We start from the raw sequence: 22151 nt of genomic DNA, 5'->3' as shown, positions 1-22151 counted from the left end.
TATTCCTTTAGAAAACTCAGTGGGCGGGCATACGTTACCTGAAAGGTAACTGTTAAATAATTTTACCAAGTCATCTTTGAATGCTTCAAAATGTGTCACATAAAATTCATAAGTTAAACCGTCAGCTCCGGGTGACTTTTTCTTACAACAGGCATTGAGGGTCGTGTAGAGTTCTATCTCCGTAATGGGGTGGGTTAACATAGCTTGTTGTTCATGAGATAATGTTTTAGAGATGTAATTTAATGAATCTCCTACTTCATCATTTAGGTCAATCTGAGAGAACTTGTTGCGAAAATATTCAAAAACAATTATTCTGAGCTTTTGCGGGTCTGATGTCACAATATTCCCATGCTCGAGCCTAAGGCAAGATGATTTCATGCTACGATTTATTTGTGATGAGATTTGATAAATATTCAAAATTTCATTTTCAAAGGCCGAGTTTGCTTTGATTCTATAGCTATAATTCCTTAATCTGTCAGTCTCAATGTCAAACAGCCTCGATTTGATTACAAAAATTTCATCAGACATTACTTCACCTAATAATTGTCTTTGGTAAAGACAATTCAAATTAGAGTAAAGTTCATTTTTTCTATTGTAGATCCTTTGATTTAATGCCCAGCTTTCGTTTTTATAGAAACTTCGAGCCTTTCTTTTGAATACGTAGTTCCACCACGCGCTATGATCGCTCGCAAAAATATGACGACTTTTAATTGCGTCATATTCTGCTACGAACCTTTGAGACAACTCTTCTTGATTCAGCAGCGACGCATTTATTTTCCAATACCCTCGCCCTTGGAATACTAATTGATCTTTCTCCACACTAATCTTAAGAATCAATGCCTTATGATCAGAAAACAGCACGGGGGTGCTTTTGAAATCTAAAACATTATGTCGGAGCTCTTGTGCAATATAAAAACGGTCAATTCGCGACGAGGAACCGTTTCGTATGAAGGTAAAATCTTTATTTTTACAGGCAATCGCGGCATCAATTAATCGCATCGATTCAACTAGTTCTTTTAATTCTGGACAAAAATTGTTGCAGATTGGGGAGCTATCCGACCGATCAATGACGCAATTAAAGTCACCACCGAGAATGTTAATTTTAGCATTGGGTTTGTTGAAATGAACTGAAATATTGTTTGAGAAAAGTTCCCTTCTTTCTTTTTTGCGATTGCTTCCCGAGTGACCGTAAACATTTATAAAATTGATTCCATTGATCACAACCGAAGATATTCTACCATTTGGGTCCAAAATAGGATGTGAAGCTGTAAATTTTTTCCTAAAGAGAATAGCTGTACCTGCACTACCTTTGTCATAGTTAACGATGGCGTTATGCGAAAATATGAAAGAAAAATTTTCGAAACATGCTTCTTGTATGAAAATTAGGTCTAAATCAAAGTTTAGAATAAAATCCTTCAAAAGCGACTTCTGTACGTCTGATTTAGAACTATTAAAATTAGCTGATCCTATTTGTATACAAAACTGCATGTTGCTTAAAGAAAAATGTCCAAACTCATGAGTTATCTTTTGCCCTCTCTAACCTCACTTGTTTTCTTTGTCTTCGTCAGTTTGACCGATTTCACACGCGCTCTGGTGACGTTTGCTTGCGTTTTCAGTAGACTAGGCGATGTTGGTATTGTTACTCCCATTGTCTTTTTCAACTTTAAATTCTTTGAAAGAGTTCTTGTTCCCAAGGATCTGCTCACCTTTTTGTAACCAAGGTCTTCGGATCCTGACGATGCCTCGCCAGTTTCACCAGCTCTGTTCAGAGACATGTTATTCCTTACCCGCTTCCTGTCATGGCTAACCTCCATCCACTGCTCGTTCTGTTCTGTCTGGACCTTGTCTGTGCTTTGACTGTGAACTGCATCCTCAATGACCGCAGCTACATTTGGACTGCTTACTCCTGCATCCGATGCCTGCTTGACTCCAATCTCTTTGGGATTCTGGACCTGGTTGATACTGATTTCCTCTACCAATGCTACGACGCTGGTTGCCGCCTTTTCTACTCCTAATGCCTTTTTCTCCGCTGCGCTCTTTAATGCTTCAACCTGCTCTGCACGCTGTCTGGGGTTAATGGTTCCAATGACGGTCATTTCGGTTTCATCCGTTCGCGAACTATTTGTACCTGTACCACTTGGCGAGCCAGCAACCACATCCTTGAACGATGGTCTTGTTAATATTTCGGGCGGTTGACGCCGTCTTGGACACTCTGCTTTCTGGTGCTCCAAACTTCCGCATATAAAACATCTGTTCTTCATCCCCGCGTAAAAAACACGTGCTTGAAAGTTTCTCACGTGCAACGTTGCAGGAACTTCGCTCATGATTTCCATATGGATACCTCTCACTCCAGACCAAATAGGGAATCCTGACTCGAGGGGATACTTCTCTCGAATAAGCCGCTGAATTTTACCGAACTTGGCCATCACAGCAGCTATTTCGCGGTCTTCAATTTCTGGTGGCAAATTGAACAATCGGACATATTGGAAGGAACTGGTTGCTGAAGACAAATGAACTGTGAGTTTTTCTCCATTCTGGTACATGAACGTAACTGTCGACGGAAATCGATCCAAGGTCGCTTGAAGCAAATCGTTGGTTTTGAACTTCACATAGATGCTAAATTCACTTTGGTCTCTGTACATGCAGAGAAGATTCTCGCATGTTAACTTTAACGTTGTCTTTAAAAATGAGAAAATCTCATCGTCCTTTGGTTCCGAAGAACCCTTCCCGAACTGAATGCGCATGGAATTTACTCGAGCACGCGGTAACTCCATCCTAACCTTGCTTTTACAAGTTCCGATTCGATCTACAATAAGTGCTCGACGAGGCAGCACTAGTGCTCCCCACAAAAGAACACAATAGAAAACACACAATGGTTGCTAAGTCAGGTTTTCCTTTCGATTTCGTTTTCAAATTCGTCTATCTCGCACGACGTCTGAATCAAAACTCCCATCGAACCCTACGAACAACTATACTAACTTGGCTACTTACAAAGGCGAGTTTGATGAACCCCAGGAGGGAATATCTTCTGCTGTGCCTTGAAGCAACAAAAAAGGACAACGAAGACTCCCAAGCTTCGTTGTAAAGGCCAGAAAGTGTCTCTTCAAAGTCTTCCCAAAATGACTACTCCAGGAAGTACGAAGCAGATAACTCCCAGTCTCAAAAACCAGAGCTCGTATTTTTACAGCTTTAAAAAGTTCTAACACTCTTAAAAGCATCCTAATAAGCTTTCTCTCCAGATTAAAACATTCTTGATGTAGTTGATTACAAAATGGCTTCTCCTTTCAGTGATTGTATGCTTCGGTACAGATTTAATCAGTGAAATTGCGAAAGTATTGCGAAAGTATTATCCTGAAAATCGATTCTAATAAAATCTTACTAAACAACTTAAAAGGCGATGAATTTGCAGTATGCGAGACATGGCTTACTTCATAAATAGACCTATACTTCCACGATTTTAATATTATTCGCTTGGATCGAAAAGACTCCTAACCCATTCAAGCCCATGTTGTTTGTGGACAACAACGTTTTTAAACAGCTATAACTTTTGTTTGAGGCAAGATTTCTTCAAAAAAACAAGTAGGGCAAATAAATGTGACTATTGCCTTTCATTTGAGTATTAACAGTTGCAAGGATCAGCTCTAGAACTGAAGCTATTGCAATTAGTCTGATTGGATTTCGATGTAGCAGTGTTGCCAGGATGACGGAAAATGAATTTTTCATATATCTTCATTAAGTTGCAATATTTTTAAAAACTGATAAAACTAATCAATGTAGACTGTCTTTGGTTACGTTTTCCACACAATTGGACCATTGTAAATATTCTAGAACAATTTCATTGAGCATTAGAAGCAAAAAATTGAACAGTTTCTAGCACTACAAGGGATGTACCTATGTTTATGAAAAAAGGCATTTCGTGCTTCTTGATCCCACCGTTTTCAAGGAAAACCAATCTTGAAACCCTACATGCACTAGAAAAAAGTTGGGCATGAAAGGATTAAGGAGGAGTACTATTGGGGATCAAAAATTGATATTCTTTCAATCGAATCGACATCTCCGCGACACCAGGCATTGAAGTTGTTGCTTGCCAAACTAGATCTAAAGGCGAAGACCTTTGCATTGCTTCCACCTACATTCCCCTCAGAGTCTCTGTTTATCACCGACGGTTTTGCGATATTGCGTAGCTCCTCTCTGCGCCGATACTAGTTTTTGGTGATTTCAACCCACACGTATGGCATAGGGTTGCCTTCATGACGATAATCGATCTACCTCACTCCACGAGATTGCGACAACTTCAATACGACCATTTTGAACACGGGTGAAATAATACGAATTTCGACTCCCCTAACGCCCCGGAATACCTTAGACTTGTCCCTCTGCTCGATATCGCTGCGGTTAGATTGCATGTGGAAGGTAATTCTTAATCCCTATCTGCGACCATCTGCTAATAGTAATTACTATTAGATATTATTTTGTTCACCATGCAGTCATCTGGTACAAGAAAACAGTAGCTGCCTATTCATCCGACGTTTCGACTCATGTATTTTGCCTTCTTCCGGGAATCATAAGTGTCTGTCTTGCTATTGCTCACGGTTCAAGGCCACCGAATACAATCAAAAGGTTTCCGTATGACCTCACACGAAATATTGATTGGAAGAGCTACGCGTCCGCGATATCCGGCAAAATCGAGTCCACACAAGAGCTTCCTCCAGACGAAGAGTACGGGTTCTTGGTTGCATTGATTCTCGATAGCGCGCTTCATGCTCAAACTAAACGCGTACCAGACCCGAACTCTCGCGGACGGCCTCCCAACCCATGGTGAGACAAAGAGTACTCCAACGTGTACGCGGAGAAGGCCGCCGCATATAAGACCTTCCGGAGTGACGGATCACCTGCTAGCTATTGGCAGTACGCGACGGTAGACACGCGAATGAAGAGTTTGATGAGCGCTATTTGAGGCACTGCCCGGGGTATGCGAAACCGGAACCGGATAATTCGAACATTTTTTTTCAATGAAGCAGCTCCCACTTGCTCTCTTATCGTGTAACAGTAAAACCCCAGGACCAGACAGAATCAAATTCAACTTGTTGGAGAATCTGCCAGACTCTACCAAGAGACGCTGGTTGAGTTTATTTAATAAGCATTATGAGGAGTTTTTCGGCTAATCAGTCATAAATTAGACAGCGAAAACAACAATATTGCTTCCAAAGTTTCAATGGATTTATTCCACCTTTATCAAGGATTAAAAACTTTGTGTTTTCTTGTAAGGTGTAATGGTGTGGTAAAACATGAACTGTCCTAATGTATACGCGTCATCTAATGGTGCTATTGTTTGCATATTCATGCACCTACTGTATTTTTTGATTATTTTCTGCGTTTGAAACGATTCTGTTTCGCGGGTAGAGAACGAGGGACAAAGCGCTATATTCGATCTGGTAACTAGCATTGCCATCCAAAATCCAGGAAAACCAACCTCCGACCACAACTCGTATCGACCGATCGCAATACAGTGATCCCCAATATATTTTATTGTAAATTTCGAGAAGTCGACTGTGACAAAATGTTTTACACTGACGGATCCAATCTCGATGGGTCCACTGATTTAGATATCTTCAATGATTATATCACCGCTTCATTTAAGCTAAATGATTCCGCTTCAGTTTACATCGCAGAATTGGCTGCTATTCAGTACACCATTGGGACCATCGACACTCTGCCCACGAATCGCTACTAGATCCCATACAATTTTGCATTTAACTATAAGTTGGTTTCCTAAGTTTTTCTACTGAAGGTTATTGATTTACATTTCTTTACGTTACGTTGTAGTAGATTTTTACTACACCATGTGTGGAATAGATTGATTTCGTTTTGGAATACTTCAGCATTTTTGGCATTTCTTATTTTCATGAAAAGTTCATGTCATCTGCATATATAAGCACTTGTAGATGTTCGTCCATTGCATTATCAGTAAATGTTACAAATTCTAGAAGATATCATGTTGTTCAGCGGCCTTTATAGAAGCCTTTTATTTGCTTGTTTTTTTTTATTTGCAGAAATATTTTGACAGTTACAAGTTTTTCGAATAGTTTTGGAATGCTTGAGATAATGGTAATCCCACGATGATTTTGGATGTCCGATTTTCCGCCTGGCTTAAAAATAGGCACTAAAAAGAATGTTTTCCTTATTTCTAGGAATGTTCCATTTTTCAAGACTACCCTTTATTTTTTGAAGATATCCCGGAGACGTTCTCCATTGAAAAATGAAGTCATCGATGGCCTTGGCCATGAAAGTCTGGATAATATTAGCCGATGATGCCAACTTGGTCAACAACTTGCGGAACAGTCTTCCGCGCGCTGCTAGTTGGCCAGCGTTTTTATTGCCACTAATCCCGCGGCCAGGTATCCAATATATGGTAATCAGTGAGTTGCAGGTGGCCTCGACGGCCTGAATAAACGGGTTCTGGGATTCTCCGGATTCAAAATTCCGAGATGACCAACGGTTAATCACAGAGTATGATCGTCGGGATATCCTGTGGTTTTCGGGTGATGGCTAAAGCGATCGCTGCCGCTTCCGCCGAGAAGACAGAGCAGGTTCAGGGTAAGCGGAAGGCAAGGTCAGCTTCGATGTGTGTCATTTAAACTATCACAAATTTTTCAGAAATGATTGAACCGATTTACACAAACTTAGTTTCAAATGGAAGGTGCGACGTTCCCATAAGCTGCTATTGAATTTTTAGTAGATCTTACTTCCGGTTCCGGAGCTACGTTTTGAAGAGTGCAGCAAATTCTCATACACTCTGGTACCACCATGAGGGCCAAATTATGCAATACATATTAAAATGTATGCAACATTACTTGGATTTGCGGGTCAATAATGGCCAGTCGAAGTAGCTTTGACCACATTGTCCGCCTATGACGATTCTTGATGCCCCCGGAGAACTTATAAAATTCCTAAGTTTATGTCCCATCGATTTCTTCAAATTTGATTTCAAATAAAAGATATGATCTCCCATTAACTACTATTGACTTTCATTCGGTTCTGATTTTTGGTTCAATAGTTACAGATTGGTTAGTAAAGTCACACTGAAATTTCCCAAATTAACCGTTACAATAGTAATACTTCAGAAGTTAAAAAAATATTGAAATGCTCACTCACTTCATCGACCCCCCAGCCTACCTTATATTATAGGATATCCTTACACCTTACTCCTTCAATAACCCCACCCCCCTCCACCTTGGACCGTCATAACTCCCGCATTCCTTCCCTCTACCACGCACACCGAAATAAGATAAAGGATTTCTGACGCATCCCCCGCAATAACCCTATTAACCCCCCTACCAAACCCATTCCCCCCAGCCTTTCAAACGTCAACTCACGCTGATTAAGCGAATTAAATATTATACTTTTTGTTTAAAGTGTGTCTGTGTCGACTTTTTCGTGGTAGTCGTGGGATACGTGTAAATGTAAAAATAATGTAATAGATATTTTCCACAATTATATTGAAAATGACTAGCTAATAAATCTTAGTTTGAATAAACGAGAATGGAGAAACGTCAAATAGGGGGTGCATGGTTGCTACTTATATTGTAATAAACAATAACAGTTAAGGGGGGAGGGATAAGGGTTCCAGCGTAAAAAATCAGTTTCTTTGTCATTTTTTTTTAGAAAGATGGGTGAAGCGAATTGATCGAAACTTTTCTACATTATATTACATTATTTCTATAACATTCTGTAATTTTTTTATGCAAAAATATCTACAAGCGATTTGATGATGAAGCTTTTTGTGTAACGTCTCTGGAAAAACACGATTTGCGGTGTTAACTGCCATTAAAAAACTACTTAACCGATTTATTACAAATTTTGCATACACATTCTACGTAAAAAATCTAAAAAAATACCCCTACGTTGAGTTTTTGGGATAATTTTTCAATTAAGGGGGCTTTTTACTCATAAAATGGCGAAATTTTCCTTGAAAAACAGCGAATCCGCTGTAAAAAGTGTAGCCCTTTTGTAGTCCTCGAAACAAAAAAGTATTTAATATAATTATGTGTATTTATTGTGCATTTCGGACTTCTTCATATATTTATTTGGTTTTTTTGTTGAGATTATGGATTTGTTCTTGGAATATTAATGATTGCTGTTCAAGCTTACATCTTCGCAAACATATATGAACCAAAACATGAGGACCAGTGCCAGGCATGCACAAGAACGGTGCTGCTCCGTGTCCTATTGCTGTGCACTGACTCATAATATATCAGCGTTAAATTCATTGAGCTAGTGCTTGCGCTGGTTTCCTATGAGCTAGAGTTAGCAAGTAGCACGAGCACCGATGAGCGAGAGCCCTCGCTAGCACGGTGATAGCTAGCAAGCTGCACGGAGCTATAGCTCAGCTATAGCAAAGCAGAATAAAAAAACAACGCGTTAGTGTAAGTAATGATGCCTGCATCGTTTTTTCAGCAACCTGTCGCACATTCACCAACGCATATTTCTTGCTTTGTCCTATTCTTTCGTTCCATAGCTTACACTACTGCACCGTTCTAGCTCATCGGACAAGCTTACCGTGCCAGCTCATTGAGTTAACTCGTGCTAGCTCACTGAGCTAGCTCACCGAGCTTGCTCGTGCCAGCTTACCGAGCTGGCTCATGGTGCTAGCTTATCGTGCTAACTCGTTGTCATAGCTCTTCGAATCCTACAGCTCGAGCACGAAGGTTACCTAGCACGAGCGGTGTCAGTGCTTATTGCTTTTGGTTCGTTCAAAGCGGCCGCTCAGCTCGTGTTAGGCTCTCGTGCTGTGCTTCATGCATCCCTGACCAGTGCCTTGTTCATTGTTGTTAGGGTTCGTCGCGGTTGCGGTAATTACCGCAACCGCGCGGTATTTATCGCACCCGCACCGCAAAGTCTGCGGTGCGGTGAGACACTTTTTCCCGCAGATGCGGAGCAGGAAAGAGCTTTTACCGCGCGGTTTTACCGCAACCGCACCGCAAAAAAATAATTGATAAAGTCTCACGTTTGCATTAAAAGTGGATTAAAACTAGGACTTTAACCATTTGAGAAGGACGCAACTAGATTTATTTCCTTAGGGGCCATGCATAAATGACGTAGCATTTTGGGGGGTAGGGAGGGTATACCAAATTTGTGACGAAGTGTGACGAGGGGGAGGGTAGGGTCAGAAGTTGTGCGACGTAGCATTAAGTTTAAATTTTTTTGACGGGCGTCAAAACCCATTGATTAGAGAAAACAATTTAATGTGCCTCCATTCCCAAGAGCAATAAATTTAGCTTCACACAAGTGCGGGTTTACATGAGGAAAATTTTTCGATTCACAGAATTACAAGCTCGCAAAAATACGAAAAGGTTTTGCATGCGGATTTAAATTGCTACATTAGTTAGCTAATGTTGCTAACTAGTAGACTTAGTTTGGTAGCTGAATTAAATTTTCTCATCGGATTCAACCAAATAAAATTTAATAATTTAGGTGAAGGTATAACATTGGTAGCAGCAGGATTGTGAACTGAGAGAACTTCTCTACATGCTCTCCTTGACATATGAAATTCAAAACAAAACTATCAACACTATATTTATCAAGAAATGGGCTTATTTCGTACGCAATTTGCTGTTATAATGATATAGATAAAAGTCGTCAAACATTTTGAAAGAACAAGCATTTAAAGTAATTGAAAAACATATGTAATTTTTTTTTCATCCTCCGGTCGCGTTGCTCAGGATGAGAGGGGGGGGGTTGGTAAATGTTACGTTATTTACGAGGGGGAGGTTAGAACCAAATGCAACGAGGGGGGAGGGAGGGGTCAAAAATCGTCGAAAAAAGCTACGTCATTTGTGTACGGCCCCTTAGCAAATGCTTAGCTATTGTTAGGAAAACCCCTCTGTCAGAACGTTCGAATTTTACTTTTTACCCTACAATAGAGAAACATAAAAAACTTTGAATTGGCATAATTTCCATTGACTTAATAAACTAATAAATAGACTTAATAGACTAATAAATATTCGACTTATCGCTACTGATTTCTCACATTTTGGTTTTTCTAAATTAATAAACAGACTGCTATTACGAAAGAAAATTTAGCTGTGTTTGAAATAATTTACAATATTATTTTTACGCCATATTTTGGACACTAGTTATTTTATACTTCCAAGTAAAACTTCACAAACAAACCATTTCAAACACATAAAATACAAGATCCAAATAGAGACAAAATTATTTGATCATTTAAAAACAATAAATTTGTACTCTTAAATCCAATTTAAAAGTGCATCACCTCTCCCGATTCCTGTTGGAAATCGTGGAATTATGAATCGTTTTCGATATCAATTTTTCAACTGTGAATTTTGATTAATTTAAAGGAATTAGAGATGAATTAATTATGCTGGGACTTAAACACAACCTAAAGAATATAATTATCTTCATCATACCAAACGAATTTGGAGTAATTGGCAGTAAAGGAAATAAATGTATGAAAAGGGTTCAAAATAAGGAGGGGTTCAAATTAGGCTGATTATGCTATCATTCGTTCATCAACATCGTATTTCTATCTTCTTTGATTGCTGTGTAAATTCAATGTGAATTTTTCTGCAATCAATTTTATTGGACTAGTTATGTAGCACACTTTAAAAAAAAGTATGCTACATAACTTTTTTTCGCGTACTTCCATTCAAATTTACGATAATTTTCTACCAAATTAAGTCCTAATATTTTTCAGTTAAGACTATTTTGTAGTTTTTTTGAAGTAAAGTTATTCGAAGTTACTGTTTTAATAGTGTAGGGTATTGCTTTGGGAAACTATTAGAGGAAAATACATCAAATGCTAGAATTTTCGAACTAGCCTTTAGGAAATTACAGTTCATACAGTTTTAAAAGGAGCAATCTTAGTATTTGAATGAGAATACATCTGTTTCTTGAAAAATACGGAAGTTAGAGTTTTGGAATATTTTGTTCATAAAATATCATTTCTGCTGTATGCTACAAATCATACATTTTTTGCAGTTTTTCAAATGTTCAATAATTCTGTACCGGTTGAGACCGGGCTCTTGATTAGATTTAATGTATAAGGCATTTTTTCGTCAAATATAACGCCGTTCTTTTGATGAAATATGTTTTTATTTCACTGTATTGTAATATATGCGCTACTATATAGAAGTACTGGTATCTCGACTTTAAATTGTTTTTTTTGGTGTAATTCCTTTAAGAATGAATGTGAGGTTGTTTTTACTACGTATATGCGGAATGTCCATTTCATTTTCATATATCAAAAACATTGAACATATGAAAATTTAAAGAAAAAATAGCAACTTCATTTCTTATTACATTTTTATTCCATTTTTTCAATTAACTGGAGGGTTGCTAAAATAAAAGTTTTCCTATTACTGCAGTAAAACGATTTTGAATGTATAATGTTTGCCTTAAAATGTACCGAAATTTATGGATAGAAAATGCAAAAGTGGATTTTTTCATAAACATCACATTCTGAGGAGTCTCATAAAGTTAAATTTCGTGTGAATAAGAATAACATTTTATTATATATGGTTATACATATGAACAATTTTTCAACACTATTTTTAAAATTACAAAAAAATTACCGCATTACCGCGCGGTGCGGTGCGGTAAATAAAGTGCGGTTGCGGTAAGCGGTGCGGTTTTATTATTTTTATGCGGTTGCGGTGCGGACAATCCATTTACCGCCCACATCCGCACCGCGACGAACCCTAATTGTTGTACTATCTTTTAGGCTATTTTTCTTTCTTTTCAACAAGAGCTGTTCTTTTGAATTTAATCTAATTTAAGTTAATTAAATCAAAAAAAAATTAAAGCAGTTTTCACCAATGAGTTCAAGCTATGGTATGCACCAGCTCATCAATAACCCCATGGGTTATTACAATGACCTTTGCGGTTTGATCTTGTGCTTCTGCGTTTTGTGATTCGGCCTTTTGTGGTTTTCGGCCTTTAGTGATTTCGACCTTTGGGCTTCGGCCTTTCGAAGTACTCCCAAAACGTGCGTCAATAGAAGCGAACGTGCACGCAACGTGTGATGACTCAGATATCCACCAGAAAATGTCACTTTTGGTGAAAAAATTGAGCGTGACCTAGTACGCAGTGATAACGTTAAGTAAATATAAAAATCACCAGCAAAACTACCTATTACGTTAACAAATGAACACAACTAGATGCAATCCTACTTGAAGTCACAAAACTTCACTGCACTCGCACGACTGATTAACAAGAAAAACAGAAAAAGAAAAATAAAATAAATCGCGTTGGTAAAAGACCAAAAATTAAATAAAAACTCAGCTCAATTGATTACCGGAGTATAGCAAATAGTGAACAAATTATGCTTGCTATATTTATCGTTCACCGCATAAACGCGTGGTTTTGGTGCGGTATGCGGTGCGGTGCTGTTATTTTTTGCGGTTACTGTGAGAGCTATCTATTTACAGCCCGTACCCACAGCGCGACGAATGCTACACTTCGAAAGGTTGCTTTCCTTCCATGATAAAAATTCCACCAATCCCACTGAACTCTGCAATACACTACCCTGCCTCGAAAACCTTGACGCAGTGGAAGTAGCAAACAATTTCGAGACCAAGACCCAATACGATAGCCACTCCGACCGTTGCGTTCCAATTTTCTCTAGTGCCAACCAAGTGCTTCCATTATTGAGCAACGTTCCATTCGATTAGTTTCCCGACAGAGGGTAGATCGGAATTATTTCATCAGCGGTGAGCTCTGCTGTGCCGAATCTAGACCACTGTGTGTAGCCACATCCGGTCTATTCATTCCTCGTTTTGTCCTACAGATGTTCGTAGTCCGATATATCCGTTGACGAGGAGGAGGACGACGATGACGACGACAACCACGACGACGCTGAAAACGGTTTCATTTTGTTCGGGGAAACTTTTTAGCCCCGAGGAAAATGGTGAAAGTCCTTCCCTCTCGTTTAGAAAGTTACTACGGGCATTGTCAGCAAAAGTCCCCCAGAATCCACCTTCACTGTTAGCGAAAGCAAACTCTCAACCCCACTCACGCACGCACTGCTGCAAAATACTAGTCCAAATGCCGTAACTTCTCGTCAGAAATTCCTGGGCATAATGCCACAGCAAAACGATGACGACGAAGTGACAACTGGAGTTGGTGGAGTAAATACAGAGGGCCGGCCGAGACGAAATTCTCCTTCACATATGATTCTCATCATAACAACGACACACTGCGACTCGGGTTGGTTGGCTGGCGTATCTTTATTTGCCAGTCTGGTTTGCACCCCTCCGGGCCAGCAGTGTTAGCTTTGAGTTTGACATACAACTGAACAAACGGGAATCCAATCGTCTGCTGGGCATGGGATGGGATATGAATTTAATATTATTCATCAAGCTGGAAGAATGTAACATATGACAGGGCAAGTTCACGATAAGGAATGAAGAATTTCGGGGCCGGAAAAGTTTTTTTTATATAATCTTGTTCTAGTTTCTGTAGGTATGTATTGTCTGGGTAACAATATCAGTAAGTGTAGTTTATGGAGATCCTTTGTAAAAATTGGTTTTTATTATTGTTTATGTTATTTTCGGGAACCTTTTCAATTAACATGGACTTGCGGTTTGAAGCTTTCATCGGTAAAAAGATTTGGGCTTGTAACCCTTGAAAATGAAGACCGTTGTTTTTAATGACGGTCAGGTGCCACAATGCAGATGGAGGATTCGCCAACGTCTTTGTATAAACCTTAATTTACCCTCCTTTCGGAAGAAACATCTGACATAAATCAAACAAACTCTTTCGTATAGTTGAACCCTGATGACTTGAAATCTTGCACCACCCAACCAACCCACCCACCAAACCAACAAACCACTATCGAACGAGGTCTGATTTTGGGATTTGGAGTGGCATCCCGCCGCGCAAAAGTTCACATTCTTTCACGGATCTGGAAAAGTCAAAAGGGCCCGGAGCGACTCTTTGCACTACGACCGAAATTTTCGTTCGTTTCCATAACAGACATTATAAATAATTCATGTTTACTCACGCTGGCAACCGCAACCACAGGCGCCGACGCGAAGAAGTGCGTGGTTTGAAGAAACCCGGGGAGAGCACAACAAACCCGTAACGATCGGGGGATCCTTCGGGCGGAGCTATAACTTTGAATGCCGTTCCATGCCAGCTCGAAGAATCCTAAAAGGTACCCTAAAAATGTTGAATATTTTAACAGGAAACAGATGCAGCATTGTTAGGGGCATGGCAGCGTAAAATGTGGGTGAAATGCAGCTGCGAATATATTTAGAACTGACTTGGGCTTCTCAGCATACAAGACACGAAAAACTAAATTGAAAATATAAAAGCGAACGGACAGAGTTGAGGGAATGAAAGCCACATTGTTGTGATGTTTGCTCTCGGGTAAGTTTCAGTTTTTTCCCAGTGAAATCCAAGCGGATTTTTTTTTTGTGCAAGTCGATCTTATTACATCCACATTCCAGCTTATTCATTCTTCGCTTTCGAACCCCAGTCCGACCATTTTCGTTCTCCTGCGAAAACCCAGAGTAATTCTCGACGAGAATCCCACCCCTCCCCCGAAGAGCCCAAGGGGAACGAAGAAAAAAAAAATGCTTCAACTCGGAATGCACTTCTTGCTGCCGTATTTTGCCAGCCCTCTCTCAAGCATGGGAAGACTGGCTACTCACTGTTTAGCAGTAAAGCAGTGACTGCAGATATAGGTATAGGTGTATATAAGTTGTACAATATTGTAGGAAAGAAACTGAGTCCACTTACCAGCACATAGACGGCGAACGGCATCACCACGACCGCAACCAGCAGATCAGCCAACGCGAGCGACACTATGAAGTAGTTGGTCACCGTTTGTAAAGTCCGTTCGCGACACACCGCCAGTATCACTAGCACATTGCCGAACAGCGTCAGGATGGGGAACAGCACCAGGATCAGGCCCCAGTAGTTGTAGTGCACTGTGAAAAGGTGGAGAGGTAAACAGGAAATGAAGAATTAATGCGGTTATTTAATTGCATTGCTTGGGTTCGGATCAATCCATCCGACTGGACGGTGGTTGATTTTATGGAGGAGTGGCCATTTGGTTGAGGTATGAATTGATTTTATTTTTTTTTATTTCAAGACTGGGTAAACCGGACGGATGAAAAATGTCAGACTGGAATTTAAATGATATATACGAGCCGCCGCCGGGGTCCCTGGGAACTATTGACCTAAGAGTCCACTACATTTAACAGTTATGTGTCCAACAAAAAAAAACACCTTTAACAGGCCAACGAGGGTACCCGGGTACCCACAAATTGAAAAGCTCATAACTATGGCTTCCTTTAACCGATTTGGACACTTTTAGATGTTTTGGATTCAGGAACTCATCCACTTTTTGATTCTGTACAATAGAACCGGAATAATGGATCTGGTTTTTGGTAATCTGGATTTTCCGGAGTAATGTTCCAGTACTAGGATATGATTTGCAAATTTTAATAATGCCCTAGCAATATGTGTATCAAAACTCTTTAAATTGTCTCGGAAGTCTGTTTTTTATTGTTACGAGACCCTATGGCTATTTGAAAAAATGGAATTGGAACGGAATGGCCACTCACAGCCCCACGGGAACCTGCTCCGGATTGTCCGTTCCGGGGTCAAATCACCAAATGGTTCCAAAACCACGAGATACAGCCTACTGATGCAATTCCAAGAATTTTGATACCCATATTGCTAGTATTCCATTGAAGTTCGCAAATAGTACCCCAGCACTGGAACCTGCTTCCGGAAACCCGGATTCCCGGGAACCGAATGAAGTAACCCGACTCATTTTTACCAAGTCCAAAAGTGGATGAGTTCCTGAATCCAAAACGGCCAAAAGTATCGAAATCGGTTGGATATTACCTTAGTTATGGGCATTTTAGATTTGTGGGTACCCGGGTACCCACGTCGGCCTGTTATGTAGTAAAAAGATTCAGGAGCCCCTCCTCACTCCCACCCTTACTATATCAACAATATTATTAACCCAAAAGCTTGACTTAGTGATGTTCTAAGATGTCACAAAATTTCAATTTCCAGCTATGGACAAAACATAGGAATTTAATTAATTGAAACTTAAAAAGGTACCCGGGTACCGCGTCGGACACACAACGGTTAAATGGCTGTAAACAGTTATAGAATTACTATGGCGTCTATATCTATGGCGAACGTTCCTACTTAAAAAGTAGATCACTGAAATATCACACTTTTTGATCCACACAATACTGACAAACTTTGAAAACACTTAATCGTTTACAATTTTTACTGCTAGTCGACAAAATTACGTTGTTGTGTAAACCACACCCTTATTCGATTCGTTACTAATCAGGCGTCTGCTATTTATCACGATTTGTATGCTCATGTCTCGATTATACGCACTTATTTTTTTCTGAAGAACCTAAGCTTTTTTGCATCTTTTGTTGAAGTCTCTGAATACAGTTTTTTGCTGAGATTCCAATAAAATCAACTTTTTTTGCTGAAAATCAGTAAATAAATGTAACTTTGCTGTGATATCAGTTTCCCAATTATTACACGGCTGCACAGTAGGATGAGCCCGGACCTAAGTCCAAATATGAAGGTTAAGAGATAATATTGCTAGCATTATTTCGTGTCAGCGTAATATTTTTGCGAGAAATTGGGATATTTGGACGCAAATTAAGTTTTGACAGCTTACTGAAGAGCAAAACTCTAGTGGTTTTTGCATAATTTGAATTAGGTACGATTATTTTCATTTTTTTAAGAACTAGTTGTTTTTATGACATACATTACTTCTGCATAATTATCTAGTTGAATAAATTACATCGTAAAATCACCAAAAAATTGTTGGTTTAAATATTGCTTAAGTATTACTTAAATAGCTTTTTGTCACGAAGTTTTAATAAACACAATTTTTTAATGCCATAGTAACTTCGTCGTCTGCAAAAGGCCCCGATCTCATTATGCTCATTCGAAAGCTTTCAATCAACTCTCCAAATGAGCCAAAACTAGTTTTGTGAAAACTTGTGATAAGCCGTCAAAATTTTAAAAAAACTGGCAATGGAGACGCATGGTTATTTCGGAAATAAATTATAAATAATCATTATAAAACGAGAATTATTCTAATGGCAAGAATACTTGTACAACTTTCAAATAGCATTGAAATGATGATTTACGAGGGTTTCACTAATGATCAAAGGAGAAGAGCGGAGTGAAAATAGTGGTTCCTTGGATGGTGAAAGTATTCAGATTGTTTAAAATTCAGTCTTTTGAACCTTTTGAAATATGCCATCGAATGCTTCTGGAACTGTTTCATGATAACTTACACAGTAACTGTCAAATTTAGTAGATACTAATGAGTTCAGACTAACTTTATTCTAGTTATTTGGTTACCCTGTTTTGATCTGAATTTGTGTTGTATTGATTCTTCTCAAGGGTATGCGACAAAACCCAACAAAGAAGTTACTTCGTTTTTTAATGAGCCACATTAAAAAAATTATGGGGACATATTTTTTTCTTTCGTTTTAATGAATCGGCTCTGTTAAAATATTCTTCTTTCGTCCCTAGACACAGCCTCATAACACTTTCTCATTATTAAATAATAAATTCGCTACTCTTCCAGTACCAAATAACAAAAATTTTAAGTTTTTATTTTTGCATATTTTGCACTTTTTAGATAAGAAAAATATGCACAAGAAAGCATTAACTCGAATCTGGTTTTTTCTGCTACAGCCCTTTAAATAAATTTTCATACGAGACTGACTAAATCGGTACAAAAAGTTAATACAATTGGGAGTACAGGGGTTATCGGTACTTGTTTTCGTCGGATTTTCTCAGTACTTGTTTTCGAACCACCGTAATATTTAGTTAAGTTGATTTATGATATATTTAACTATCCGAAAAAGGAATTCAGCGCCAAACCATTTACTCAAAAAAATGAACCTTGTTGATAAAATAATTATTTTCGAGTCACCCTAATGAGTAAAAAGATTTTTTCTAATACGATTTTTTATCGAGAACGATTCAGTACATGAAATTCATATAAAAATTAAGAAAAATTCTAAGAACTGTTTCGAAAAAAATTAAGTTTGAGCCACCCTAGTGAACAGTAAATGTTTATTTTTCATTCGTTTCAATATAAAAAACGATTTCAACATACCAAAATTACATGAAATGATCTTATTAGATAGACCGTAATTGAATGAAACTATCTTATATTATAGACCGTAAGGAGAGAAAAAGGTAAACAAAATCCAAGTTTTCAACTTTTTGCCTAGAACCACATTTTTCCATCATAGTCAAATTTAAATTTGATGATATTGTTTAAAGATTTGATACAATAGCTTGTAACGTGACAGATCAAAAATTCGAAAAAGTTTCGTGGACCACAACAACATCTTTCATACATTGTCTAACCTACAGTTTTTCTTACTACTTTGAGTCTACTTTTTGAAACCGTATTGTGAAAACCTTAAAGTTTTGTTCATTTTTGAGAAAACACAGTTCATCCTATGTAACGTGACAGATGTTTTCTGATGTAAAGCAATTCCATCAAGATTGATTAAATTACGTCAAAAATGGTGACCATCTTCGATCATGATGAATCATGATTTAACTATCCGAAAAAGGAATTCAGCACCAAACCATTTACTTAAAAAAATGAACCTTGGCGACAAAATAATTATTTTTGAGCCACCCTAATAAGTAAAAAGGTTTTTTCTAATAAGATTTTTTATCGAAAACGATTCAGTACATGAAATTCATATAGAAATTTAGAAAAATTCTAAGAACTACTTCGAAAAAAATTAAGTTTGAGCCACCCTAGTGAACAGTAAATGTTTATTTTTCATCCGTTTCAATATAAAAAACGATTTCAACATGCCAAAATTACATGAAATTATCTTATTTCTTATTTGCAAACATTATCAAGCCAATTTCGTGCATCAGTTGTAGAGAACTACATACAGACAATTGCTCTAAAATGGTTACTGCATTACGCCTCGATAGTGGCTCGAGTTCAAGTAGTTTGATTGCATGCTTCATTTTTTTTCTTCTGCTTCATTAGTCTACTTTTGTTTTACTTCTATTTGTTTACTTTTCCACTACTCATGTATTCCAAAAATAATATCGGTCAACTTATATGCTTCTACTTTATATCTATGAATCTTTTATATCTTTATTCGACATGTTAATTTTAATTTTTTACCATATCTTAAATTAGTCCCATACAATCACAATCTCTCTCGTTCCCAACGAACAAACGCTCCTGGACTTCACGATAACACAAACCTAGTCACAAAGGCGAACATGCAATTGTAATCATCCACACATACTTACGCCCGCGATCTAACCAACATTAAAACTACTCGGTAATTAAGTGAACGTTTTAGCACTCATAAAGCTACAAGCTTTAACACAAACAAGTCGTTTTAATCCTCTAAGGACTGAAAAAAGCCGTTTCAAATTCTAGATAACAATAATCCAGTAGAAAGTCCATAAAATTACACAGTTTACAAGCTCCGTCTCAAGCATTATCCCACCACTTCACAGTGCACTATGGTCCTAAAGCTGTATTTAGGAAGACAAAACTGTTTGCGCCAAAACCGTTGGTTTTTGATATATAGTATCTTCGGCAAACTTTGTTAGAACTTTCTTGCCGATTTTTTTATATTAGTTAAATTAGGGTGGTCCTTGCGGTTAGGGCACTCAAAGTATCAACTTCTTAGATATGTAAAATTCAGCTACATAATGTTCTACAAAGTTATAAATCAATCAAATTTAAGCAACTTTTCTTAAGAAACTATGTGGTTATCTCTAACGGTTCATGTGCTATAATTTTTGCAATATTTAAGGTGGGGTGGCTCTTTAAAAATTGGTTTTCAATTAATATCTTTTTATGTGTTAATTTCTCGCTAATACTTTGTTCTAAAGGTTTTTAGAACTTTTGTAAATGCACATTTTTGCCGAAGCAATGAAGTTTCTATCTCTTTTGTTTGCATAGTTACAGGCGATTTTCAAAACAAAAATGGTTTTTTTCAAAGCTAATATATCTTCTAACATTGCAAATGGATTTTCAATCTTTTAATTTCATTTGAAAGATTGAAACTTTTGTAGTTTTTGGTAAAAAAACTGCGGGAGCGTTATTTCTGTAAAATAAATAATTAATTTTTGAAAATGGTGTTTTTTCAACAAAAATCGTTCATAACTTTTCAAATAGACGAGATAATAACTTTGTTGCTTCAGCAAAAATCTTCGCCATACAATGTTCTAAAAGTGCTGCAAACAAACTGTTTATGATAAATCAATGTATGAAGTGACAAATAAGAAATAGTGATTTTAAGGGGTCACGTTTTCAACGTTCCATCTCTTATGGTAAAATCAACTGAGAAATTATTATTAGTATTTCCATAGAGGGCCGCCTTGGGGAGATCTCATTTTTCCAACATTTATTGTGCTTATCTTGCACTTTAATTTGTTAACAAAGTGGTTTGCCCGTTTTTGCCCGTTTAAAAGTTATCGGCATTGGAAAAAGAGCTATTTTCAATCAAAAAACGTGAATATCTCCACACATACTAGCGATAGCAAGTTTCCGTCTTCGGCAAAGTAATGCAGTTTAATAGTCCAAACAATGTTCTAGAACATTTATATAATGGAAAAAATCTAGAAGAAAACTTATGATGAAAAAACTATGTTTAAGGGGCCTTTTACAAATAATGTCCTATATCTCGAAAACCTTAAAAGATAGAGAGTTGAAGTCTTCGGGTAAAATGTTTGTAACGAGTTTCTCTACAACTTTACTGAAGTAAGTATATGGCTATCTGAATTATTGGAGAAAATAAATTCCATAACTCACTATTAGGGGGATTAATCATTAATCTGATTAAACAGAAGGAAGGGGAGTTCTACTCCAAGAAACTTTCTCAAAGACACCATATTGCTAAAGTCAACCGTTTTGACGCAATCTAAAAAAACCCCTTTTTTGCTCTTTGGGACCACTGTGCACTTGCGCGATCATGAATCGGTCCCGTCCCGAAGTTCCTACCCTCGGTCCCAGCAGCCTAGACTCATGCCTTCAGTTCGACAAATCGAATAAAATTTCGCTCGTAACACTAGTCAACTAGTTCCATGGAGACATGACCGGGAACTCTAGTAATTAGGGGGGGACTCTCTTCTAGTATATGATCCGTGCACTGAAAATTAGGAATCACTTTCATGGTCCGCGCGGGCATTCAAGAACACACGCGAATGGCTACACGGTTATAAAATTGAATTTGGCCACGCAAAGTTGCATACACGCTAGCTCAGGTGACAACCACGTTAACGTACAAACGCTCGAGTCCTTCGCGATCATTACCGCACACCTACGCCAACGATCTTGCAAACAGGATAACATCCAGGTGAGAAAGCGAACGTTTTAGCAGTTATAAATATTAGAAACGCAGTCTCGGTCCAAGCCACCTGGACCAATTGGAAAAAAATGACGTTGATATCCACTAGACAAGACGTTCCATGGCGCCATGACCGGGAACATCTGAACCATACACTGAAAATTAAGCATCAGTTTCACGGTCTTCGCTATCATCCAAAAGCACACGCGTATGTGCGAATGGATACACGGTTATAAAATCAGAATTATTTACGCGACATGCAAACAGGGATGCCATTATGCCAGATTTATCTGGCACAGCCAGAGGTTTTGGCAGCTTCCAGACAAAAAGACAAATCTCTCATTCTGCCAGATTTTTAAGTTTTGGAAGCGGCTACATACACATTTTGGAAATTTGGGTAAAAAGGTCCCAAATTATACAAAAATTGATTGATGCACATTCTACGAAAACTAAAATATATGCCAAATTTCGATGACTATGAGGTCGCTGTCAAGTGCCAGATTTTGCCAGATATTTTTAATTGAACTGCCAGATTTTCTTTGAAAAATAGTGGCAACCCTGCATGCAAATGTCCACGCGACATTCAAACAACCACGCGATTGAACACGTTAACTTACAAACGCCCGAGCCCTTCGCGATGAAACACAAAGACGAATATGCAGTCGCGATCATCCACGCACAACTACGTCCAAGATTTTGCAAACACACAAACTTCCCCGATGATTTAGTGAACGCTATAGCACTTATAATCTAATTAACTTGGTCTCAAGTGCC

At 38.2% G+C, this 22151-nt stretch overlaps 1 protein-coding gene across 1 annotated transcript in view; it reads right to left on the bottom strand.

Annotated features, from left to right (window-relative positions):
* Nucleotides 1-22151, bottom strand: part of LOC131684819 (dopamine D2-like receptor) — a 629139-nt gene that overhangs the window by 412717 nt on the left and 194271 nt on the right. Inside the window, exon 4 of the mRNA XM_058967998.1 lies at nucleotides 14764-14954. Within this exon, the coding sequence (XP_058823981.1) occupies nucleotides 14764-14954 (191 nt within the window). The remainder of the gene's footprint in view (nucleotides 1-14763; nucleotides 14955-22151) is intronic.

Source organism: Topomyia yanbarensis, chromosome 2 (assembly GCF_030247195.1).
Source record: "Topomyia yanbarensis strain Yona2022 chromosome 2, ASM3024719v1, whole genome shotgun sequence".
In the NCBI taxonomy this organism is placed as follows: domain Eukaryota; kingdom Metazoa; phylum Arthropoda; class Insecta; order Diptera; family Culicidae; genus Topomyia; species Topomyia yanbarensis.
This window is presented reverse-complemented; position numbering and strand designations above follow the sequence as displayed.